This window comes from Lathyrus oleraceus, chromosome 4 (assembly GCF_024323335.1).
Source record: "Lathyrus oleraceus cultivar Zhongwan6 chromosome 4, CAAS_Psat_ZW6_1.0, whole genome shotgun sequence".
NCBI lineage: Eukaryota > Viridiplantae > Streptophyta > Magnoliopsida > Fabales > Fabaceae > Lathyrus > Lathyrus oleraceus.
The window spans coordinates 257,333,453-257,355,819 of NC_066582.1; the positions used below are offsets into that span (position 1 = coordinate 257,333,453).

Consider the following 22,367-nt stretch of genomic DNA (forward strand, 5'->3'; position numbering starts at 1 on the left):
CGCTACCAATACCGATTTCAAAACCCCACTTCAGTGGTCTTGACTCCAGATTGTGACGGCGAGGGTGGGTTTGTTGACGATTAAAGAGGGGTTTAGGGTTAGTAAAAAAACGGCGAGGGTTTTGTGGATTGTGTCGGCGGAGAGCGGGTTTGCGGTGGTCATGTTCGTCGGTGGTGAAGGGGGTTTCTTGTGGTGTTTTGGTGTTGATGAAGGTTGTTGCCGTTGAAGGGTTGCGGTGTAGGCGAGATGGAGGGTTGGAGGATGAATGGTGGTGGCGGAGGGTAAGGCTGACGGTGGTTGGATGGAGGTCGCGTGGAGGTGAGCGACGGAAGGTTAACGTTTGTGCAGAGTGAAGAGAGAGATTTTGTTCTCTGCTGAGTGTGAGAAGAAAATTGTGAGGTGAGGGAAGAGAGATTGATTTGTGAGGAAATTCGTGAGAGATTTAGGGAGATGAGTGTGTGTTTTGAGAGTGAACGAAGGTAAGGAATTTTCAGTAGAGGGAGTGAGGCGCGTGTGAGCTGTGTGGGAGTTCAGAGAAAATCTGTGAGTGGATTTCTTTTTGAGTGAGGAAAATGAATGGATATTTTTTGTCGTGAGTGAGCTGAGTGAGGGAGATATTTGAGAGATTTGCAACGTGGGTCTTTGTGTGATTTTTTTAGATTGGAGAGAGAATGAGGTGTGTGTGACCGTTGGGAGTGGAGAGAGATAGTGAGGGACAGGTGGAAGAGAGACATTAGAGTTTCTATTATTTTTTATTTCTTTTCTTGTAACCGTTAGAGGAGAGAGATGCTGGTGATTTTTTTTGTTTTTTTATGTGAAGAAGGAATCCAATGCACACAATATATATATTTATTAATACACTTGTTATTTATTTAAACAAAATAAAATCATAAGAGAAAAATCTAATTAATATTTGTTTTAAATAACTTTTAATCGTTTTATTTAAATAGCTATTAAAGATTATTGATCGATTAGAAATGGAAATTGAGTACAAATTTTGTTCATAAAAAATGAACCGGTCACACTAAAATTGTCAGCACAAAACCCATTATTTGAAAAATACACTGCTTCCTCAAATTTTAACGATTCAACCAATTTTTGGTATTCTCAAATAAATTCATTCTGACTGACATTTTAGGCATTATTTATGATGAAATGTATGTCATGCTGTGCATATGATGCAAGAAAAAATAAAAATGAAATCAATTCTATGAAAATTTAAATATGCCCGGACAAAATTGGGGTACGACAAGTGCCCCTATTTAATTATCTTGAATTAGAAGGTAAGAATGACAATGGTCATCATACATTCGTGGTGGAAGGTAATTAAATACGAAGGATCCAAATTTTGTCCTTTGAAATGTAATGGAGAGATGCAGATGAAAATGCAATGGATACCAAGGTAATAGGGGTAGAACGTCAAGTCAATGCCAACCCTCGAGTCGACACTCAAATCTTGCACAGGTTTTTTTTTTTTTTTTTAATGTAAAGACAAAACTGTACATGTTTTCTGGCACCAAAAGGATGACAGTCCAAATTAATGGTCATCACCAAAAGGATGATGGGAATTCAACATGATTTTCAGGATTGTCATCACCAAAAGGATGATGGATAAACCGAGCTTCAAAAGTAATCATCACCAAAAGGATGATGATTACAGTGGATACAACAAAGATCTCCATCACCAAAAGGATGATGGTAAGATCAACAACAAATCACGCTATCACCAAAAGGATGAAAGTCAGACGCAATTCAAAGATTTCCATCACCAAAAGGATGACGTCCGTCACCGAAAGGATGATGGTTATTCTGATAAAGTTTCCCATTACTGAGAGTATAGTATCAAGGCTTGATCGTGTGAATTCGCAAGTGCACGAATTACGTCAAAGTAATATAAAAGAATATCGATCCCATAGAGACCAATTGTCAATCTATCGGTTACTATCTCTACGGTGTTTATCTAAGGCGGTATAAAAGAGATATTGGGTTTGAAAAATAATGGTAAATAATAAATGCAGGTAAAGACAGGTTGAATGTAATTCACGTCAGTTAAGTGATGTTTCGATTGTCTAAATAGAACTACTTATGAGGTAATATTTTCTACTCTTGAAAAGAATCCATTTAACAGGAAATGTCGCTTTCGCGTATTCAGAACCGACTTTACCCTTAAATTAAGGCCTTTTATTGTCACTTATAAAAGGTGCGCAAAACGCTAAAGTAGTAAACCTATTTTTAAGAAATGAGACTCGTAAACTTAGTTGAAAAGTGATTTTTATTTGGAAAGTTTACCCAAGGAGTTTCTTGATTTTAAACCTATCAACGCGCCCGAAAACAATTTTAAAATAGTTTTTCCTTAAAGTGATAAAGATTCCTAGTTACTACGCCAGGGTGCTTTCGCACTCCTCGAATAGTTAAAACTAACCAAGTTTGTTTTAGAAAACTTAAGTTAAAAATCAAAACAACCTTTTAAGTATTTCTACAGATTTCAATATGTGAAACATTACTTTAACCGCGATCCTTACATTCTAACCTTTAAAAGATTTAGCCAGACATGGTAACACAAACGAACACAACGGTGTTAATCATGATGAAAAGTTTGTTTTAGAATGTGAGGCGTAGAGAGCGAGTAAAGTGCGTAAAGTAAATAAAGTAAAGCGAGTGCGGAAAATAAATAAAGTAAAGCGAGTGCGGAAAATAAATAAAGTAAAGCGAGTGCGAAAAATAAATAAAATAAAAGCGATGCGGGAAATAAATAAAGTAAAAGCGATGCGGGAAATAAATAAAGTAAAAGCGGGTGCGGAAAATAAATAAAGTAAAAGCGATGCGGGAAATAAATAAAATAAAAATGATGCGGGAAATAAATAAATAAACCGATAAATAAGAACCTGCTCCAAATGGAGGCTTTGATTCTGGTACAAAAATAAACCTCCGACTCCTGAAGCTACAGACGACAGAAACTTGAAGTGACCCAACTCAATCTCACAAAGGTGCGATAACCCCCCGATGTGACGGATTATCGCTATTACAAATGATAAATATATGCTTAGTGTTATAAAACTAAGTTGGATGCTAGAAAAATAAATGAAATGAGCTATTTATAGAGATTTTCAACAATTTGTAAAGACCATGGTGCCCTCCAACTTCCCCTTAGTGGGACTTAGTGGGAACGTGATTTCCAAAGGTGGCGCCCGCCATGTGTGTAAATGGGGTGGATCATGGGAACATGGCGGTTACCTCCTTGTTGAGGGTTGATGACTCATGGCTTCCCCTATAGCGGCCTCCATGTGCAACGCCATGTGTGTAATTTCGCCGAAAAGCCCTAATTTTAGGTCTTTTTGCTTCGTTTCTTCCAAAAGAGTCCGAAAGTGCTAAATATCTGAAAACAAGAGAAAAGAGAGCATAATACAAATAAAATGATAATAAAGTCCTAATAAACATGTGAAATCCGAGTCAAAAACACGATGTAATTTAGTGTGATCAGTATACATGGTTGAAGAGTAATGTACAACTCAATACAGTTGCAACCTGAATGTTCATGACTAACAAACATGTATTCAACATCTTCATCGTCTCGTACCTTAAGGGGGAAATACTTGTATTGACTATTCTAAAAAAATATTGGATTTTGATATGTGATCTTTGACACAATACCCGATCCTATACAGGATTGTATTCTTTTTTTCAAATGCAAGAAGATTGTATTTCTCTTGATCGTGAGTCTAATGGTATCGGTGTTTCGAAAACAAAAACCATATAGCTCAGACTCGTATGTTTCACCATTGTAGTGAACGTTGACACTGTATAATGATGAAGATGACATTGTGCAGATGAAAACTATTTTCTTACTGCAGATGAATGTGAGTGAAGTGTCTTAGATCTTGATAGTAAGATACTTAAATAGAGGAGTGAAGTGTCTCACATGCTAGCTAGTTCGAAGTGACGTGTCGCACATGCAAGCTACTCTGAAGTGACGTGTCGCACATGCAAGCTACTCTGAAATGATGTGTCAACCATGCAAGCTACTAAGAAGTGACATGTTCAACATGTAAGAGAGAGGACATCCACGTGTCAGACATGCAAACACACAAATGAATTGGCGCCCCCACTCATTCCTTGCACATGGGCGCCAATTCAAGTGGAGACACCTTGTCAAAGCATGCATTCAGACCTCGAAACCAAGCAATCAGACCTAGGTCTTGCATGCATGTCCCTATGGAGGCGCCAATTTGAATGGCGACCCCTCTTAAAGGTTGTACATGGTCGCCAATTCAAGTGGAGACACCATGCAAGCACAACTTTTCATGCTCCCATCCATTTGCCTATAAATATATCCACTCCATCAACACTTCTTCCACACCATTACTCTCACTACTTCTTCTACAATTTCATCTGCAACAACTTCTTGTAGTTTCATTTACACCAACCCCCCGACAAAATGTCTATCCTCACAATGGGCGAATCACGTAGAGGAACGGTTGCAAACATCGCAACATATGTATGTTTTTTCTTTTGTTAACTTTTTATCTTTCATCTTCACCAACCCCCTTTTATTTTAACATACCAACTTAGTCAAGTTTTTTGTTCTTTCTTTTATAGGATGTACCAAGGTTCCGGACTCGGGTCCACGAATATGTCCATATGGACCCGATGATACAACCTTATGTTGAACTCGCCGGTTTTGGTCATATAAGCAAGATTTTGTCTTGGTCCATAGATAACAAATTCATTATAGCTTTATGCGAAAGATGGAGATAAGAGACACACACATTTTGGTTCCCAACCGGTGAGTGTACCATGACGTTAGAAGACGTCTACATGCTTTTGGGACTACCCATTGAAGGTAAGGCTATTAATGGTAAAACCAACTATACAAATTCAATTTGCATGGATCTCTTGGAGACTAATTTGTTAGATGATAACGCAAGAGGTCAAGGTATACTACTTTCACGCCTTAAGTCGTACTATAATAGTTTATACTTAGATGAACATTCTACCGAAGATGCTCGAATAATAAAAACTAGGTGTTACATTATGCTGTTAATTGGCTCGTTTTTATTTCCCGAAGGTAGTGGTTCTAGCATGCATATTATGTATTTACCTTTACTTAGACATGTAGATAGAATAGGAAGTTACAGTTGGGGATCTGCTTGTCTAGCCTATCTCTATAGCTCCTTGTGCAAAAACTCACACAAAGACACATCTAGATTTTCTGGATGTGTTGTTTTGCTACAAGCATGGGGTTGGTCAAGACTACCATCCCTAGCACCCGTCAACAACAACCCTTTCACATTTCCGTATGCACAAAAGTAAGTTGTTTAAATTGCTATATCTTTACTTACTTCTTTAAAGATTATTACCTCTAACTAATATTTTTTGACTTTTTCGTGTAGATGGTCTGCACGTGGTATTGGTTGCAACAGATGTCCAAGACATTGTATTACTCAGTATCGCAACCTGTTGGATCACCTTCGACCGACAGATGTAAGGAAAATAGCTTAATTATTTCGTTATATTTTGTTAACTTCTTCTACCTTGACTATAATCCAATCTTCTTTTACATTTTAGTTTATTTGGCGTCCATACCTTAATTTGGATCATGACCATCAAGTCAACGCTGAAGACGCGGCCATATGCATTGCATGCACACCGATAATACGGTTCACAACTGTGGAGATACACAACAGTGATCGTGTGAAGCTGCAGTTCGGTATGCCCCAAAATATCCCAGATCCCCTAGCTAGCCTAGGAGAATGGTATTTGCGGAAAGTTAACGACCAATGGAACTTCAATCCATGGCAAAGCTTCACAAGATCGGAGTGTCGCAAATGGAAGCACCGTCATGACCATGTGTTAACTGACGCAGTCATGCCATTTGAAGAAAAACCAAGTCGTACTTATATGGCTTGGTACAAATCGGTTGATTTTCAGTTCATCGTCGAGGATACGTACTTGTACGACCCACGACAGATGACTTACACACCTGACACCTCAATATCAAACCCCCAACAACAGTGTCAGACCCGATACACACAACCTCATGTCCGTCAAACGTTCTGTTCAACCAACACACAAACATACAACCAAAACATTCCATACATCCAACCCCAATACCAAGAGCATACCCCATACCACCACCAACAAATTGACCATCAACTTGAGACTCAACATTTCTTCTCACCCACCCCATCACCCTACCAAAGTCGCCTAAGCCAGAACACCCAACGATCATTCAACACCAACCGCCCCTCCTCCTACCGTAGCCAAGAAGCCCAAACCTCACAAAACAAAAACATCCAAAAACCCTATCTCTACCAAACACCCCAACAACCTTTCCAACCTTTCCTTGACGCATCGTTCACACCCATGTCTCCCTTCAACCGTCTCGGTCACCCATCAATGAGTCAACCACATCCCAACTTCTTTGGCACGGGTCATGAGCTCAGCTACGGCGGTACACCATCGATGCATACTGAAGACTATGCCGACTTGTCTGACTACCTCAACAGACCTTCTCCTGTAGTTGGTAGTGACGCTCCTGGCCCCTCAGATGCTCAAACACCGGTACCTAATCATCGACGTGGGTTAGGGCCACGGGTTAGGGTAGCTAGAGGATACGAGACCGAAGGTCGGTTAGGTGATCCCGGTCATCACCATTAGGTTTCTTTGTGTAAACGGCAAATTTTATTAATATCAATTGGTCCTATATCAAATTTATCTATCACGTATACCATTTACAAAAAAAAAATAGCATTTTACACTGAGGCTCCAATTGAATTGGCGCCTCCTCTTAAGCCCTACACAGGGGCACCAATTGGATTGGCTAGGGCACCTGCCCTAACCAATCCAATTAGCGTCTCCATTCAATTTTTAAGAGGAGTCTCCAATTCAATTGGCGACTCCTCCTAAAAGTGGGGTAGTTTGGGATTTTTTTTGAAACCATGGGTATTTTGGGAAATTCCTTGAAAAAGTGGGTTATTTTCGTAAAAAATTCCAAAACAATTTGTCCTTACTTAAGTATATCTTAATAACATTTTTCTATAAATGATTCTAACCCTACTATTTTAACTTTTTAAATATATATATATATATATATATATATATATATTATATATTATATATATTATATATATATATAATATATATAATATATATATATATATATATATATATATATATATATTATATATATATATATATATATTCACAATAAATTAATAAGATATATGATATACATAATTTTGTTGAAACTAATTTATATAATTTTTTTTATTAAAATAAAAAATATGTATTTGTACACTATCGTCAACTGACGCATCCTTTATATATTGTATACTGATATCAATTGGATTGACGTCTTATTTGTATTGAAAAATTTATTTATTAAAAATAAGTTAATTTGAGAAGTACGTGAAAAAATAAATTATTTTAAATATTTATTTAAAAAATAGATTATTTAAATAAAAATTTCTAATTTTTATGTTGCGATTTTTACACTATATAATTAATAATATAGCAACTTTTTAAGATACCTTTTAGGTATGATAAAATAGATTGGATCCCCCGGTCATTTTGGGACCGTTTATTTTAGTTTTAAAAAAATAATTATTTTTCTGTATTTTTAAAAAATAAAGTATAAATGTATTTTTCAAAATATTAAAAAGATTTAATTTTTTTTAAAATTGAAAGATTAATTTTAATCTTCTATAACATAACTATACATTATTAAAAATCAAAATATAATAAAAAATCACAATTTTTTAAAAATATTTCCAAAATGATTTTTATAGAAAAACCATTTGATATAGTTTTAAATTCAGATGTTTTTTTTGGTTTGAAATTTTAATATTTGTTGAATTGTAATTCTTGTGTCGAAGTAGGTTGCTCGACAGAGCAAGGAAATGTCGAACCACCTAGTGCGTTGAGTTGTGTTGGTGTGTCGAAGTGTCGAAGCATGTTGCATCACACAGGATTTCGATTTAGGCCTATTTTAATAGTGTTAGCTATTTTGGGCTTTTATAGTTTTGGGCTTTGACTTGAGGTCCAAGTTAACCTAAATCTATACATAGAGGGAGTAACTCTTATTTTTGTAATAAAGGTGAATAGAGTATTCATAACACATTGTATTCACAGTATTTTGCAGTTGCAAAGTGAATAATAAGTTTTTCACAGTTTGTGGGCAGAGAGAAACTCTGCAGAATTTTATTACTCTTCTCCTTCATCGTTCTTTACTTTCTTTCTCCATTGTTGTTCTCTTTCCGTTGTTATTGTGTGGGTGGTAACAATCTTGTTCATCAAGATTGATTGAAATTCTTCATAGGTTTTGGGGAATTTTCAACATCTGGTATCAAGAACTCCGGTTTAATCGATTTGTGGGAAGAAAATCACCATGGCAACGAATCATCCAAACAGGCATTTTCCAGCAAATCTTCCGATTCTCAAGAACAACAATTATGAGAATTGGTGCAAGCGGATAAAGGTTGTGTTCTGTTATCAAGATCTTTGGGATCTTGTGAAGGACGGAGTAGCAGCGCTTGCAGAAGCCGCGGCGGATCAAGAAAAGGCTACACATAAAGAATTGAAGAAGAAAGATTATAAAGCTCTCTTTATAATCCATCAATGTGTTGATGCAGATAACTTTGAAAAGGTTAGTGATGCAGAGTCAATGAAAGAAGCATGGGAAATTCTGGAGAAATCGTTTAGAGGCGCAGAGAAGTTGAAAGAGGTGAGGTTACAAACTCACAAAAGAATGTATGAATTGCTTCAGATAGAAGACAATGAAAGCATAACTAATTTTTTTACCAAGGTTACGAAACTGGTGAATCAAATCAAGGTATGTGGAGAAGTGTTGACATCAAGATCTGTTGTTGGAAAGATATTGAGGTTGTTGGCTCCAAAGTTCGACCACGTGGTAGTAGCCATAAAAGAGTCAAAAGATTTGTCAAAACTGACAAAGGAAGAGCTTCAAGGGATGCTTGAATCTCATGAACAAAGAATGGCTGAAAGAGCTGCAGGAAAGTCGAAGAGTGATATGGCTTTGCAGGTTCAATCAGCAAAAGAAAGAAAAGGTAAAGGTAACTGGAATGGAAACAAAGGTAGAGGAGGTCACAATAATTCGACTGGTCGAAATCAGCAAAAAGGAAACTGGTCAAATCAGAGAAAACCCTGGAACCAAGGCAACCAAAGAGGTGGTGTTGTAGGTAGAGGAAAAGGTGGTGGTTAAAAGCCAGACAAGAGTCACATTCAGTGTTACAATTGTCAAAGGTATGGTCACTATTCTAGTGATTGTCTAGAAAAGCAGAAGAATCAAGAAACTTATGCAAAGCTGGAGAAACATGAAGAAGAAGAGACGTTGCTGATGGTTACAACAAGAGAAGAAGAGAGAGTCAAGGACCAGTGGTACTTGGACTCAGGATGCTCATCACACATGTCTGGAAGAAAAGATTGGTTTGTCAATATAAAGCCCTCAATGAAGAACATGGTGAAATTTGCAAACGAGAACACTCTAGCAGCTGAAGGTGTTAGCGATGTTCTGATTATGAGGAAAGATGGCAAGAGGTCAGTAATTTCAAATGTGTTATACATACCAGGCATGAAGAGTAATTTGCTTAGCATAGGGCAGTTGGTCAAAAAGAACTACAAGGTGTAGATCAAAGACAAGGTGATGAGAGTTTTTGACTCAAATGGAAGGTTGATCTTGAAGGCTACAATGTCTCAGAATTGAACCTTCAAGATTAAGCTTAATGTGATGGAGCATAAGTGCCTTGCAACAACAGCCAACAGAGATGAATGGATATGGAATTACAGACTTGGCCATCTTAATTTCAAAGACATCATAGATTTGAAGAGAAGAAATATGGTTTCAGGATTACCAGGAATCGACACTCCAAACGAAGTGTGTGAAGAATGTGTGCAGGAAAAGCAGCATTAGAACAACTTCAGTAAGGATGCAGGAAGCAGATCGAAGGCAATCCTTGAAGTCATATACTCTGATGTATGTGGTCCTCTCCAGGTGGATTCGATTGGAGGTAACAAATACTTTGTTACATTCATAGATGATTTTAGTCGAAAACTGTGGTCTTGCCTGATCCAGAAGAAAAGTGAAGTGATCGAGTTATTTGCCAAGTTTAAATCTATGATCGAAAGACAGAGCGGTCGAAAGATCAAGATTTTGAGAACTGATGGTGGTGGAGAATATGTGTCAAAAGATTTTGATGCATTATGTGTGAAAGAAGGGATTGTGCATGAGGTGGTGCCACCCTACACTCCACAACAGAATAGAGTCGCAAAAAGGAAGAATAAAACCATTATGAATATGGTTAGAAGTATGTTGAAAGGCAAGCATCTACCCAAAGAATTATGGGGAGAAGCTATGTCGACTGCGACATACATCCTGAACAGATGTCCAACGAAGAAGCTAGAAGGAATCACGATAAGAGAATGTTGGTTTGGTGTCAAGCCTAGCTTGAGTCATCTGAGGGTGTTTGGATCTATATCACATAGACATGTGCCATATCAGTTGAGAAGAAAACTTGATGACAAGTCGAGTCAGATGATCCTGATAGAATATCATTCGACTGGAGGATACAAGTTGTTCGACCCAGTGAATAAGCAAGTGGTGATCAGTAGGGACGTGATCATAGAATAGCTTAGAGAATGGATTTGGACTGAGAATGTCAAGAAAGATTCAGTGAGAATCTTTTATGATGAACCAGCTAGTGAAGTCGAAAGAGAAGTTTACAGGAAGAAGTCAGAGGTGAAGCAAGCACAAGCATACCTCAAAGAACAAGACACATGCCTGCAAGGTTGCAAGAATGTGTGATTACATCAGTTGATGTGGCTATGAAGAAGGTGAGTTGATACACTATGCTTTCTATGCAAATATCGAACCTGTCAATGCAGCTGAGGCATTGAAAGATTCGAAGTGGATGAAAGCAATGGACGAAGAGCTGAAGTCAATCGAAGTCAACAACACTTGGTCACTTGTAGAATTGCCCCAAAACAAGAAGGCAATCAATGTGAAGTGGGTATATAAGGTGAAATTGAATCCCAAAGGAGAAGTGACTCCACACAAGGCGAGACTTGTGGCGAAAGGATTTCTTCAAAAAGAAGGAATCGACTTCGATGAGGTTTTTGCATATGTTGCTATGATCAAAACAATCAGGTTGGTTGTTGGTCTAACAAACATGAAAAACTGGCAGATGTGTCAGATGGATGTGAAATGTGCATTCCTTAATGGCCCCTTAGAAGAAGAAGTTTATATTGCACAACCAGCTGGGTTTGTGAAACATGGCGAAGAAAGAAAAGTGTACAGGATGCATAAAGCCTTGTACGGACTTAAACAAGCTCCAAGAGCTTAGAACAAGAAGATAGATGGATTTTTAAGGGAGAAGGGATTTGTGAAGTGCACAAGTGAACATGGAGTATATGTAAGAATAAGTAAGAATGAATTCCTTATAGTATGTCTCTATGCCGATGACCTGTTGATAACAGGTAGCTGCAAGAAGGAGATCGAAGACTTCAAAGGTGATCTCAACAAGGAATTCAAAATGTCAGATTTGGGTGACATTTCTTATTTCATTGGCATCGAATTCAACAAGAGTGGTAGAGGTTTGATGATGCACCAAAGAAGGTATGCAAGCGAAATACTCAAGAGATTTGAGATGCAAGATTGCAACCCAACTTCGACTCCAACTGAGCCCATATTACAACTGTCGAAAAATTCATATGAAGATGATGTCGATCCAACCCAATATAGAAGACTTATTGGGTCACTTCGATACCTTTATAGAAGACTTATTGTCTTTGATGAATTCATGAACTTCTTTTTTGTTTCTTTATGTATTACATTTTTTTAGAGGATAAAACTTACATATTTAAATAATAATTTCCATACTTTTTAGAATATTTTTTCACCTTAAATTCTATATTATTTTTGGTACACTTTTATATTGTTTTTGTGAAAAAATTAATAAATATTTTGTTTAAAAGCATTGACGGCTGACCCGTCATAAAATAAGGGTGAGGTAATATTTTCAACCATGCACATCTCATTTAGACAAAATACAATGGTTTGAAAAAATTAAGATATTTTTTTAAAAATAAATGAAATAATTAAAAAATTAGATAAGATATACTTAACAACAAATTATTTTGAAAATCAAAGTTTAATTTTTAAATGGAATTTTTTTTACTGCACTTTACTTAATTTTCGGTCATAAAAGAAATCACTCTTTAATGGTAAAAGTTATGAATATTTATTTATATTTATTATTACAAATAAAGTAATTATATATTATATATTAAATATATAAAAAAAAAAGTATATTTGTAAAAGATCCACTAAAAGTGTATCAAAGTTTCTTAAGGATAGGTGATGCGAAATGTCTCCCTAACAAGTCTTAATCGTTCATTCATTGAAAATGCATCCATTGTCTAATTTCGTCGTTCATTGTCTATATCACATGTCCACTTATAAAAATGTAGGGAGTGATGTGTATCTATCCAGAAATGGTACTAGAGAGGATGTGAAGAAGATATATTCATCTTTCTTAGCTTGTTTTTACGAAGATAAAAGGTTACCCTAAGAAGAAAGATCAAAGAAAAAAAGATTGAATCAATTATCTTTCTTAGCTGTTGAATTATAAGCAAATGTTTAAATCAATGCATAGTTATAGATATAAGATGCTCAACAATTAATCTTTAATATATGCATTGTTTCAAAATTGCATTTTAAAAAGAAATCTTTATCTTTCTCATAAAACATGTTTAATGAGCATTTTTTTATGAGAAAAAATTTGCCCCAAAGGTTGAATGGGCATGTTAAAGTACTTAAGTTTTGTGAGTTCAATCTTTGAGTATGTCTTTTTTAACTTAGAAATATTTCAACATTTTTATTGTGTCAATCGATTGTCTTGAGGCAACAATCGATTGTCAAAACTTACTACACTCACTCCCAAGCGCTTATTTTTGAAATATAATTGAAGCATAATTGAAGCAATCGATTAATTCATCAAATCAATTGATTGGTTGTTTCAACTTTGGCCTAATATAATCGATTGTATGTTCCATGAAATTGATTGTAAGGGATGTGCAATCGATTGTCATCTATTCACTACAACATTTTGACTCTACAACATCGCAACAAAACCGTTGCAAAAACTTATAAATCCGTTGCCTTTCTCTATTAGAACGGTTTTCAGACCGTGTCAAACTAAGGCGTTGCTCTAACCTATTGCAACGGCTATTGTGTCTAATGACAACACCCCGTACATAACCATTTTTTAGTATACCTTAGAGAACGGCTTCCAATAGCAACAGTTGTACTTCGTTCTCATATTAAAACCGTTGACTTTCTGGTGTTTTGGAGAACGACTTTTTCATTTGATATAACAACAGTTCGTAGCTGTTGTTCATTGAAACCGTTCTAGTAGATCCATATCTAAATTTCTTCTTCAAAAGCTATTGCAACGATTTTATACTACGACAATACTTTATAACCGTTGTAACAAATGATTTTTTTTAATGTGAAATCATTTTGTTTTATAAACCTGATAATTATTCATAAATTTTTTATACATAGCAATATTCATATACAAATTTTAAAATGATCTTTCAATTTATATATATATATATATATATATATATATATATATATATATATATATATATATATATATATATATATATATATATATATATATATATAATATATATATAATGTCAATCATGATTTATAATCAACAAAATATCTTCAATATACATTTCATATTGTCAATCATTGTTCATAATGAAAATAACATCTTTAACCTATAAAAGTAAACTTAAACATCTACATCTACATCTCCATATCTACGTCTCTTCATCATCGAATGACTGAAAATCTTCATTGATATTATCATTCATGATCTGCAAAATAAAAGTAATAAAATGAAAATAAGATTATTATAAAGCTCTAAAACTATAATGTAAAGCATAAGACAATTCAATCTTAATTACTTGATCATTAGTTGGAGCATGTGTTGATGCAGAAGAACGTAAGACACTGTTAGCATCAGTTGCAGGAGCTGATATCAGAGCTACGAGAGCCTCTATATTCAACTCTGAGGTGTTTTGTTTCAAAATGGTCTTAAGAAGCAGTTGCATTTTTCTTTCCATTTCTTCCTTATCTTGAATACATTTCTCCTCCATTTCTTGTATCTTATCATTAAATTGTCTAACCTCATCCGCATGCTCTTTTTTTAGTTTGGCAATTTCTTCATTTCTTTTTAAGAGAGTCGGTGTTGTGGTTCTTCCATGGCAACGCATTCTTCCAGGTTTTTGTTTGCCAAATACACTTTCAAAAGCTTCTGAAGAAGGTTGTCCATGATTTTCAATCAAGTCTTGAAGCTTTATCTAGCATATACATAATATAGTAGTAGTGAATGAAATGCAAAGAACAAGACAAAACAATCAAAATATCACAACTTTAAGAAATAAAAAAGCTTACTCTTAGATTAATTAAAAGATTAAGACATGATTAATTAATCAAAATACCACGGAGGATAAATCGGATTTTTTCTAGGTATGATTAATTAAAAGACTAACAAAAAAAATTGTTGAGAAAAAGGAATGATTGATTATTATTAGTAGGATGAAATTTTTGGATTCTTTCATGAAAACTCATTAGAACTTTTTGTTGTTAATCTACATGGTTTCAGTTTTCACAGCTAGTAAATGAACATAATAACTATATAAAAACAAGTGTGAAAAGGTTGTACTCATCGGTTACTTGTGAATATTCATGTGTTGATTTAGCTAGACTCCTTGTTGTTTTGAATATATACATGTGTTGCTCTAATGAATTTTCTGCAATTAATAGTGGCAACAAGATGATTATTAAACTCCTAGAAGAAACAAATTCCTCTCAATTACCTGAATTCCCTGACCATTCTCAAGAGATTAAAGATATCACATTTGACTACTTCATTCCCCTTCCTATGTTGCAGCGGATTCTTATTTATTACAGATCAAAAGCATTACTACAAGTGTCTTATTCACATATTTACATATTCCAACCTTAAACCTATTATTTCTAACCTGAACTATTGTTTTTCACATGTAACTAATATAACACAAGGTTATGCACAACAACTCTTAACAATAATAATAACATTTAACAACAGTAACTTACTATTGCATGGTTAGTTTCTTGATCCAACTCCTTTCCTTTTCTACTTTGTCGAGTAGCAATGAACATTTCAGCCTGCGTTGGAGGTTCTTTATCTTCATTACTTTCACGCTAAACCAAGTAAAACAAGATTATGAGAATATTAATACAATAATATAATTTAATATTCAATGAGAATAATTTAAAAAATAATACCATTTTTTCTCTTATAACAGCAAAGGCTTTATTCCCCACTCGATGTCTCCATTTTAGTTGAGCTATATTTTTGGCATTTTGATGACTGACTTCCTACATTCATTCGTGTTTATTGTGAAGTGTGTATCATGATGATGGACAACAGTTATACGTACAAGTTCAATCAAGCTTTTATGGATATTCAAAAGTCACATAGTAGTAAGATGTTATGACTAAAGTCCGTAAGAATGCATGCTTCTTAAACCATTCAACAAAATCTAAACCTTGACTCATTTCTTTGCTCCACCCCTTTCTCTTATTGGGATTTTTATTTTCATGCTCACTACAATTAAAACTACACTGTTAAAGTTATTGTAAAACAATTCTTTTATGCAATTGAAACCTACAAGTATATTCATTTACCGTATAAATTTTTGGACATCTTCATGATTGAATAAGATGTAACGATGGGCTAAACTCCTTGATTTGCAATCCAAAGAAATTGCTTCACCCTTTCTCTTTCCTCCAATAGGATGACCAACGTTGAGACAAGAGCTTGAACTTTCACGTTCATGAGGATCACATATATCACTATTCCTTGTTATTCTAGTGAATCTTGTTTCAACACCACTATAAAAATACCTAGAGCAAAATGTCAAGCATTCTTCAACCAAATAACCCTCAGCAATAGAACCTTCAGGGCGACTTTTATTACGAACATAACCCTTCAATTGTCCTAGATATCTTTCTGGAAAATACATCCACCGAAATTGAACAGGTCCTCCCATTCTCACCTCATTCACTAAATGTATTGGCAAATGAACCATTATATCAAAGAAACTCGGGGGGGGGGGGGGGGGGGGGAATTGTCTTGAATTGGCAAAGTGTCTCTACAATCTCAGATTGCAAGATATCCAAATCTGCCACCTCAATCACCTTCTGACACAAACAACGAAAAAATGAACAAAGATGAATTAATGGGTGTGCAACCTGGTTTGACATTGTACTTCTCACAGCCACTTGAAGCAAGTAATGCAACATGAAATGTGCACCATGGCTCTTGTATCCGCTAACTTTCTTTTCAGTAAGTTGAACACACCTTGAAATGTTTGAAGCACAACCATCTGGTATTTTTGCATTTTTCAATACAGAACAAAAAGTAGTTTTCTCCTTTGCAGTCATGGAAAAGCATGCTTTTGCAAACACTGACTTTTTTCCTTGATCTACCTCTTTGGGGTGAAGTTTCTTTTTAATACCCATCTCTTTCAAGTCTAAACATGCATTTTTATGATCTTTTGTCTTTCCTGGGATATCCAATAAAGTCCCAATTATACTATCAAATATGTTTTTCTCTATATGCATCACATCAAGGTTGTGGCGTAAAGTATTATGCTTCCAATATGGTAACTAAAAAAATATTGATTTTTTCTTCCATGGACCATTATTACTTTTCTTTTGCAACCTGCCAAAATCATTGTTGACGTCCTTTAGTTTATTTGAGATTTGTTCCCAAGTTAACAACTCTGGTGGTGGCCTATTTCTATGCTCCCATTAAAATTCCTAACATTCGACCTATATTTATGATCCTCGGGCAAAAAAACACGATGATCCATATAACACATTTTTTTACTATTATTCAAATATATTGAATTAGTGTTATAATTACAACAAGGACATGCTAGTTTCCCTTTTGTACTCCACCCACTCAATATAGCATACCCAGGAAAGTCACTAATAGTCCATAAGAGAGATGCCCGCATTTGGAAAGTTTGATTTAGTGATGCATCATATGTTTCTACACCCAAATCCCATAACACTTTCAATTCTTCTATCAATGGTTGAAGGTACACATCAATGTTATTCCCAGGTGAACGTGGTCCAGGGATTAATAAAGACAACATAGAATACTCAGCCTTCATGCACCACCAAGGTAGAAAGTTATATGGTATTAATACCATATGCCAAGTACTATGAGACAAATTCATGGTTCTAAATGGATTAAATCCGTCACTGGCCAACCCAAGTCTTATATTACGCGGCTCATCAGCAAATTCAGAATGACATTTATCAAATTCTTTCCATGCTTCTCCGTCTGCAGGATGCCTCAACTTCCCATCTTTCGAACGTTCTTCATCATGCCACCTTAATGAGCTAGCAGTCTTTGAACACATAAACAATCTTTGAAGTCTTGGAATCAAGGGAAAGTGCCTCAAAACTTTCAAAGGAACTTTATGAGACTTATGACTTTTTTCAACTTTATCATCTCCTTTTACATCTTCATTCCACCGTGGAGCACCACAAACATGGCAAGAAGTATCATTCTCATGATTTTTCCAATATATCATGAAATCATTAGGGCAAGCATCGATCTTCTTATAATCCAACCCTAAGTCCCTTATCATACCTTTGGTTTTGCTGAACGTATCAGGGATGTTCAATGAAGGCATAGCTTCTCTCAACAACTCTAAGAGAGAATTGAATGATATGTTGCTCCAACCATAAATACATTTCAATAAATAAAGACGGATGGTGAACGACAATTTAGAGAAGTTTTTACAACCCGGATACAAATCTTGTTTGGCTTCTTCGACTAGATTATAGAACTTTTTTGCATCTTCATTGAGGCCTACATTTACTTCATTTTCTTCTTGTACAACATCTCTAAATATTTCATGTAATAGTCCATAAATATCGTCGATTTGATTCTCTTCATGATTCATATAATTATCATTAAGATCACAGGGTTTTAGTTTCTTCTCACCATGTTGAACCAAACATCATATCCTTTTTGAAATCCAATTGTGATTAAATGATTTCGTACTTCATTCCTTGTAAGACAATTGGTATTGTAACAATTCGCACAAGGACACAAAATCTCTTTCCCTCGGGGATTTCCTTTGGTGTATGCATAATCTAGAAAAAAATCAAGACCATTATGATACTCTTTACTCGCAGGGTTTTCCTTTTTCCATTCCTTATCCACCAGGCTTATGAGGAGACTATCATATATGTATAAAAAATTATAAGCAAGACAGGGAAGCAAACAATGGATGGGTAATATAAAACAATTGGTGGCCCCTGTTATGAACTGAGTTAGTCTTTTGTGCTGAAAGTGAAAAATCCTACTTTTAGATGGAAAATTTTAATAGTCAGAATATTGCATTTGCAACTCTGGTGTATGTGTTGGTGCCTATGCCTTGTTAATCCTTTATAGGTGGGTCTACTCATTTGTGATGGTGGGGGCAAGTATCTATTACCCTATTTGACATGGCCTTTACAAGTAAATATAAACACATACACATTTTCAAAGATATTTATTAGAAAGTATTAACTTATTCTCATACTCAACACATATTAGAAGATATGAGTATTATACAAGATGTTATTGGTGAAACGGTAATCAAATAAATCATTATAAGAAGAAGCTTCACCTTTCTTTTTATAACTGAATCCTCAAGTGAATTTCTTGTGAACAGTTGGGCCACTTCACCTCTAGATCATAACTTTCTCCGTCGAAGTTGTGATTCCCGATATCCTAAGGCCTCCAGCTTCAACTTCAGAAACCAAAAACAAGAAAGCTTGTGAGGTTATATCATTGCAAAGTGTTACGGAATATGAATGGTCAAGTAAAGAATATCTAGATACTAGAATTATAACTAATATCTATATACAAAATGAAGCTTTAGTGAAAATTACCTTTAAATCTGAGACAAAATTATAAAATTATTTCTTTGGCAATTAGTTCCATTTGATGTCTTATATCCTAAAATTGAGAAGTGAATCCTTTACTAATATTATATGAAGTCTAAAAGGATAATAAAGAGAGTATAAAACATAAGCACTAGTATATCATACATACTTAACCAACCACATAGTTATAATTAGTGTTCTAAAGTTTAAACAAGTGAAGATGAAAGACACAAGAGATACAACACAGATAAATTAAAAATTAGAACATTCTAATGAGTCCAAAAGATACCACACAGTACATACCCTTAATGAAGATGAAAGACACAAAAGATACCATACAGATAATATAAAAATTAGCATATTCTAATAAGTCCAAAACTAAAATCAACATTCCAAAATTCAGCAAAATAAAACTACAACCAATATTCTAATGAGGTCAAAATTCAATAAACTAAAATTCAGCAAGTAAAACTACAATCAATATTCTAACTAGTCCTAATTCATCAAATAAAATTCAGCAAAGTAAAATTAGTTAATGAAACACGCGCCGGAACTTGTGTCTGGGCATGAAAGCCCATGAACCTCACTGCATTATCGAACAGAACAATCCAATGGGACATAACTAGTCGATGAGTTGGGAGAGAAAGTTATGGCAGAATAATCGGTACAGCCGAAGGAAGGGACAAAAGCCTCGTCAGTACTTGTGTTAAGAACCATGAAGAGGATTTGGCCCGATATTCCGATTCTGACACGAAAAACATAGCTGCCAATGTTAAAAGCATGGCCCGAAGCGATAGGAGATTAAGAGACAGTTTTTTGGGCTACTAATGTGGATAAGTATTCAAGCTGGATCTCTGGAGGCCATGCTTATGACTCTGTTATCCCATGAATATGTTTTTGATGGGTTTCATGAGAATTACTTTTAGATTACAGTTAATGTTCATGGTTGATTTAGGGTAGTTAAACTAGTTTGCATGCGTGGAATAGCTCGTGGCTCTTATATATACGCGATACGAAAAGTGATGGTAGAGTAAATTACAATAACATATTTTATGTTGGAATCAAAGGTATCATCCACCATATATATACGATTCAAAAAAACAAAGCCAATTTAACATTAAAAAAAACTAATTTATCAAAACAGATTGAACATACAGTGCAGGAAGAGGATTAAAAATTCACTCATTCAACAAGTAACAAGAACTAGACATTTACATCAGATTCATGAATATCAAGCAACCAGTCCAACAAATTTCATAAATAGATGTAAATACAAACTTGGTATAATATCAGTTGGGCAAAAAGAGTTGTAGCTTCAGTGTGTAGGGTATGAACTTCTGTTGATACTTCGGATCTCCGATCAATGCCGGTAACGTTATCTACGACGAATCGAGTAAATTATAAAAGTATAATCATAATCAAATCTAAGTAAAACCAAACAAAAACCTGAGAGAAGATGAAAGAGAGATTGTAAGGAATCACTTACTGAGGCGACGAATTATACACAACTTGAAAATGAAAAAAAATCCTCTTCACCGTCGAGAGACTAACTTCAAACCTTTGTTTGTGACGATTTCATGAAACCCTTGATTGACCTAATTCGTGAAGTACTTAGTTTTGGAAAACTCTTGATAAATCTTAAAACCCTAAATTTGTATAAGCAAGTTGAAGGGTTTGAGAAGAAGAAGAGGAGAAAGGTTACGGTTAGGGAATGGGTGAAGAATCATTCACAAAAGAAGCAGAAGCGGTATGATGATTTTGGGAGGGAAGTATAGCGCCAAAATTTTCAGAATTGGGAACGGCAATTTGTTTAACACTTATGATATAAGAAGCGAAAAAATTTGTTTTAATGATATGTGTATGATCCCATGGTTCGATCCAGTCATGTGACATTCTCACAAATAAATTTTTTTATCCGTACATAGAAGAACGGTCTCTCATAATTAAAAATTTATTAAGATAATTAAAAATTATTTAAGAACGGCGTTAACCCGTTGTTAATAAGAGTCGTTCTCATTGTCATCTATCGGAACAGTTTCCAACTGTTGCATAAAAGTTCCAAAAAATATATCCACTACCGCAACGGAATATGAAATTTGTTGTCTATTACACTCTATGAGAACGGTCTTTTTACCTTCCCAATATTAGGCGTTTTGGTAGACTAAAAATGTTGTAGTGATTTTTCTTTGAAAAATTCTAAAACAATGCAATTCCTTTTCATGACACTTTTTCATGAAACACAAATCATTGCATAATTATTCTGATTATTTAAATTGTCATGATTTTTAAAGGGTTTCTTTATGACTATAAATTGCAGAATTATTTATATTGCATGAGACCTTCTTCATGAACATTTTTTATTTTTATTTTTCAAATGTCTGTAACATTTTAACAGAAAACTTTTTCTGCATAATTTTCAAATGATATGTGAAAAAGTCTTGAACACTTAAATGTTTATATTCTATTGACTTGTTCATTGAAGGAGAAGAATAAACTTTAATAAATCAGAAAAGTAGTTTAATATCATCTTCATCATAATTGCTGTAGAGTTTGTTTATAATATATTTCATACAAATTATTGTATATTTCACCATTGTTGTGGTTGTCGCAAATAGGAAAGATTGTTTTTCTATTTGTTTGAAAAGTCCTTTGAATCGGGGTGATTCAAAGTCCACCATTGTTGTTGGTGTTTTGGGAAATCAAGGAAGTAGTTTACTTCTTTGTTATTGTCAGAAGATTGTATGAGAAGTCTTGGCATGAGGCTTGTACAAAGATCTAACAATAGTGAAATCTCTGACAGGGTGTGAGGGGACTAGATGTACATATTTGCTGATAAGGAGAACAAGTATAATTCTTTGTGTTCATTTACTTTATTGCATTTATTTTTCTGCATATGACTTCTATATCTTAAACTAGAAAAATAAATTCATCACTTTATTACTCATAAAACCAGTAAAAGTAAACCCTAAATTTCTTTAATAGAAAGTTTGCTACTTTCTCTCTAAAAATCAATAAACCTAATTCACCCCGTATTAGGTTGTGCACTCTAATACTTACAGAGGAAGTCAAAAAAGGGAAAAACACGTTGTCAAGAGTAATATGGAAAGTAATTACCCATCCCCCACACTTTTGAGGAAAAAGAATGTTATTGTTTTCTTGGAACCTAAGATCCATACCCAAAAGGTCTCCATAAATATCTCAATTGTAGAGTTGTAAATCATCTTATATATTCACTCTAAAAAGATCATATACAAAACTTCTCATCATTCTTGTCTGAACTTACTCTAACACCACAATAACCTCAAAATCCTCTGACAACCATACAGCATAAAGGTTA

General features: G+C 34.7%; 2 protein-coding genes across 2 annotated transcripts; both read right to left on the reverse strand.

The window, feature by feature from the left end:
• Positions 1-13,751: 13,751 nt before the first annotated feature.
• On the reverse strand, positions 13,752-18,900 carry LOC127135420 (uncharacterized). Its single transcript, XM_051062136.1, has 5 exons — positions 18,772-18,900; positions 15,362-15,454; positions 15,170-15,277; positions 13,996-14,391; positions 13,752-13,905 (listed from the first exon to the last, which is right to left on the reverse strand). The coding sequence occupies exons 2-5, from the start codon at positions 15,362-15,364 to the stop codon at positions 13,849-13,851; spliced, it is 564 nt and encodes a 187-aa protein (XP_050918093.1). The 5' UTR covers positions 15,365-15,454; positions 18,772-18,900; the 3' UTR covers positions 13,752-13,848.
• LOC127136954 (uncharacterized) lies at positions 16,855-18,060 on the reverse strand. The gene has a single exon (XM_051063459.1). It carries the CDS (start codon positions 18,058-18,060, stop codon positions 16,855-16,857), a length of 1,206 nt encoding a protein of 401 aa, XP_050919416.1.
• Positions 18,901-22,367: the final 3,467 nt, after the last annotated feature.

What these genes read in the sequence shown, in the direction of transcription:
- LOC127135420 (XM_051062136.1), bottom strand. An exon ending in AAGAAACTAACCATGCAATA is followed by an intron (nt 14,392 to 15,169) that starts GTAAGTTACTGT and finishes TGTATATGCTAG; the next exon opens with ATAAAGCTTCAAGACTTGAT. An exon ending in ATGCTCCAACTAATGATCAA is followed by an intron (nt 13,906 to 13,995) that starts GTAATTAAGATT and finishes TTTATTTTGCAG; the next exon opens with ATCATGAATGATAATATCAA.
- LOC127136954 (XM_051063459.1), bottom strand. Translation starts at nt 18,060, where the DNA reads ATGAATCATGAAGAGAATCAAATCGACGATATTTATGGACTATTACAT.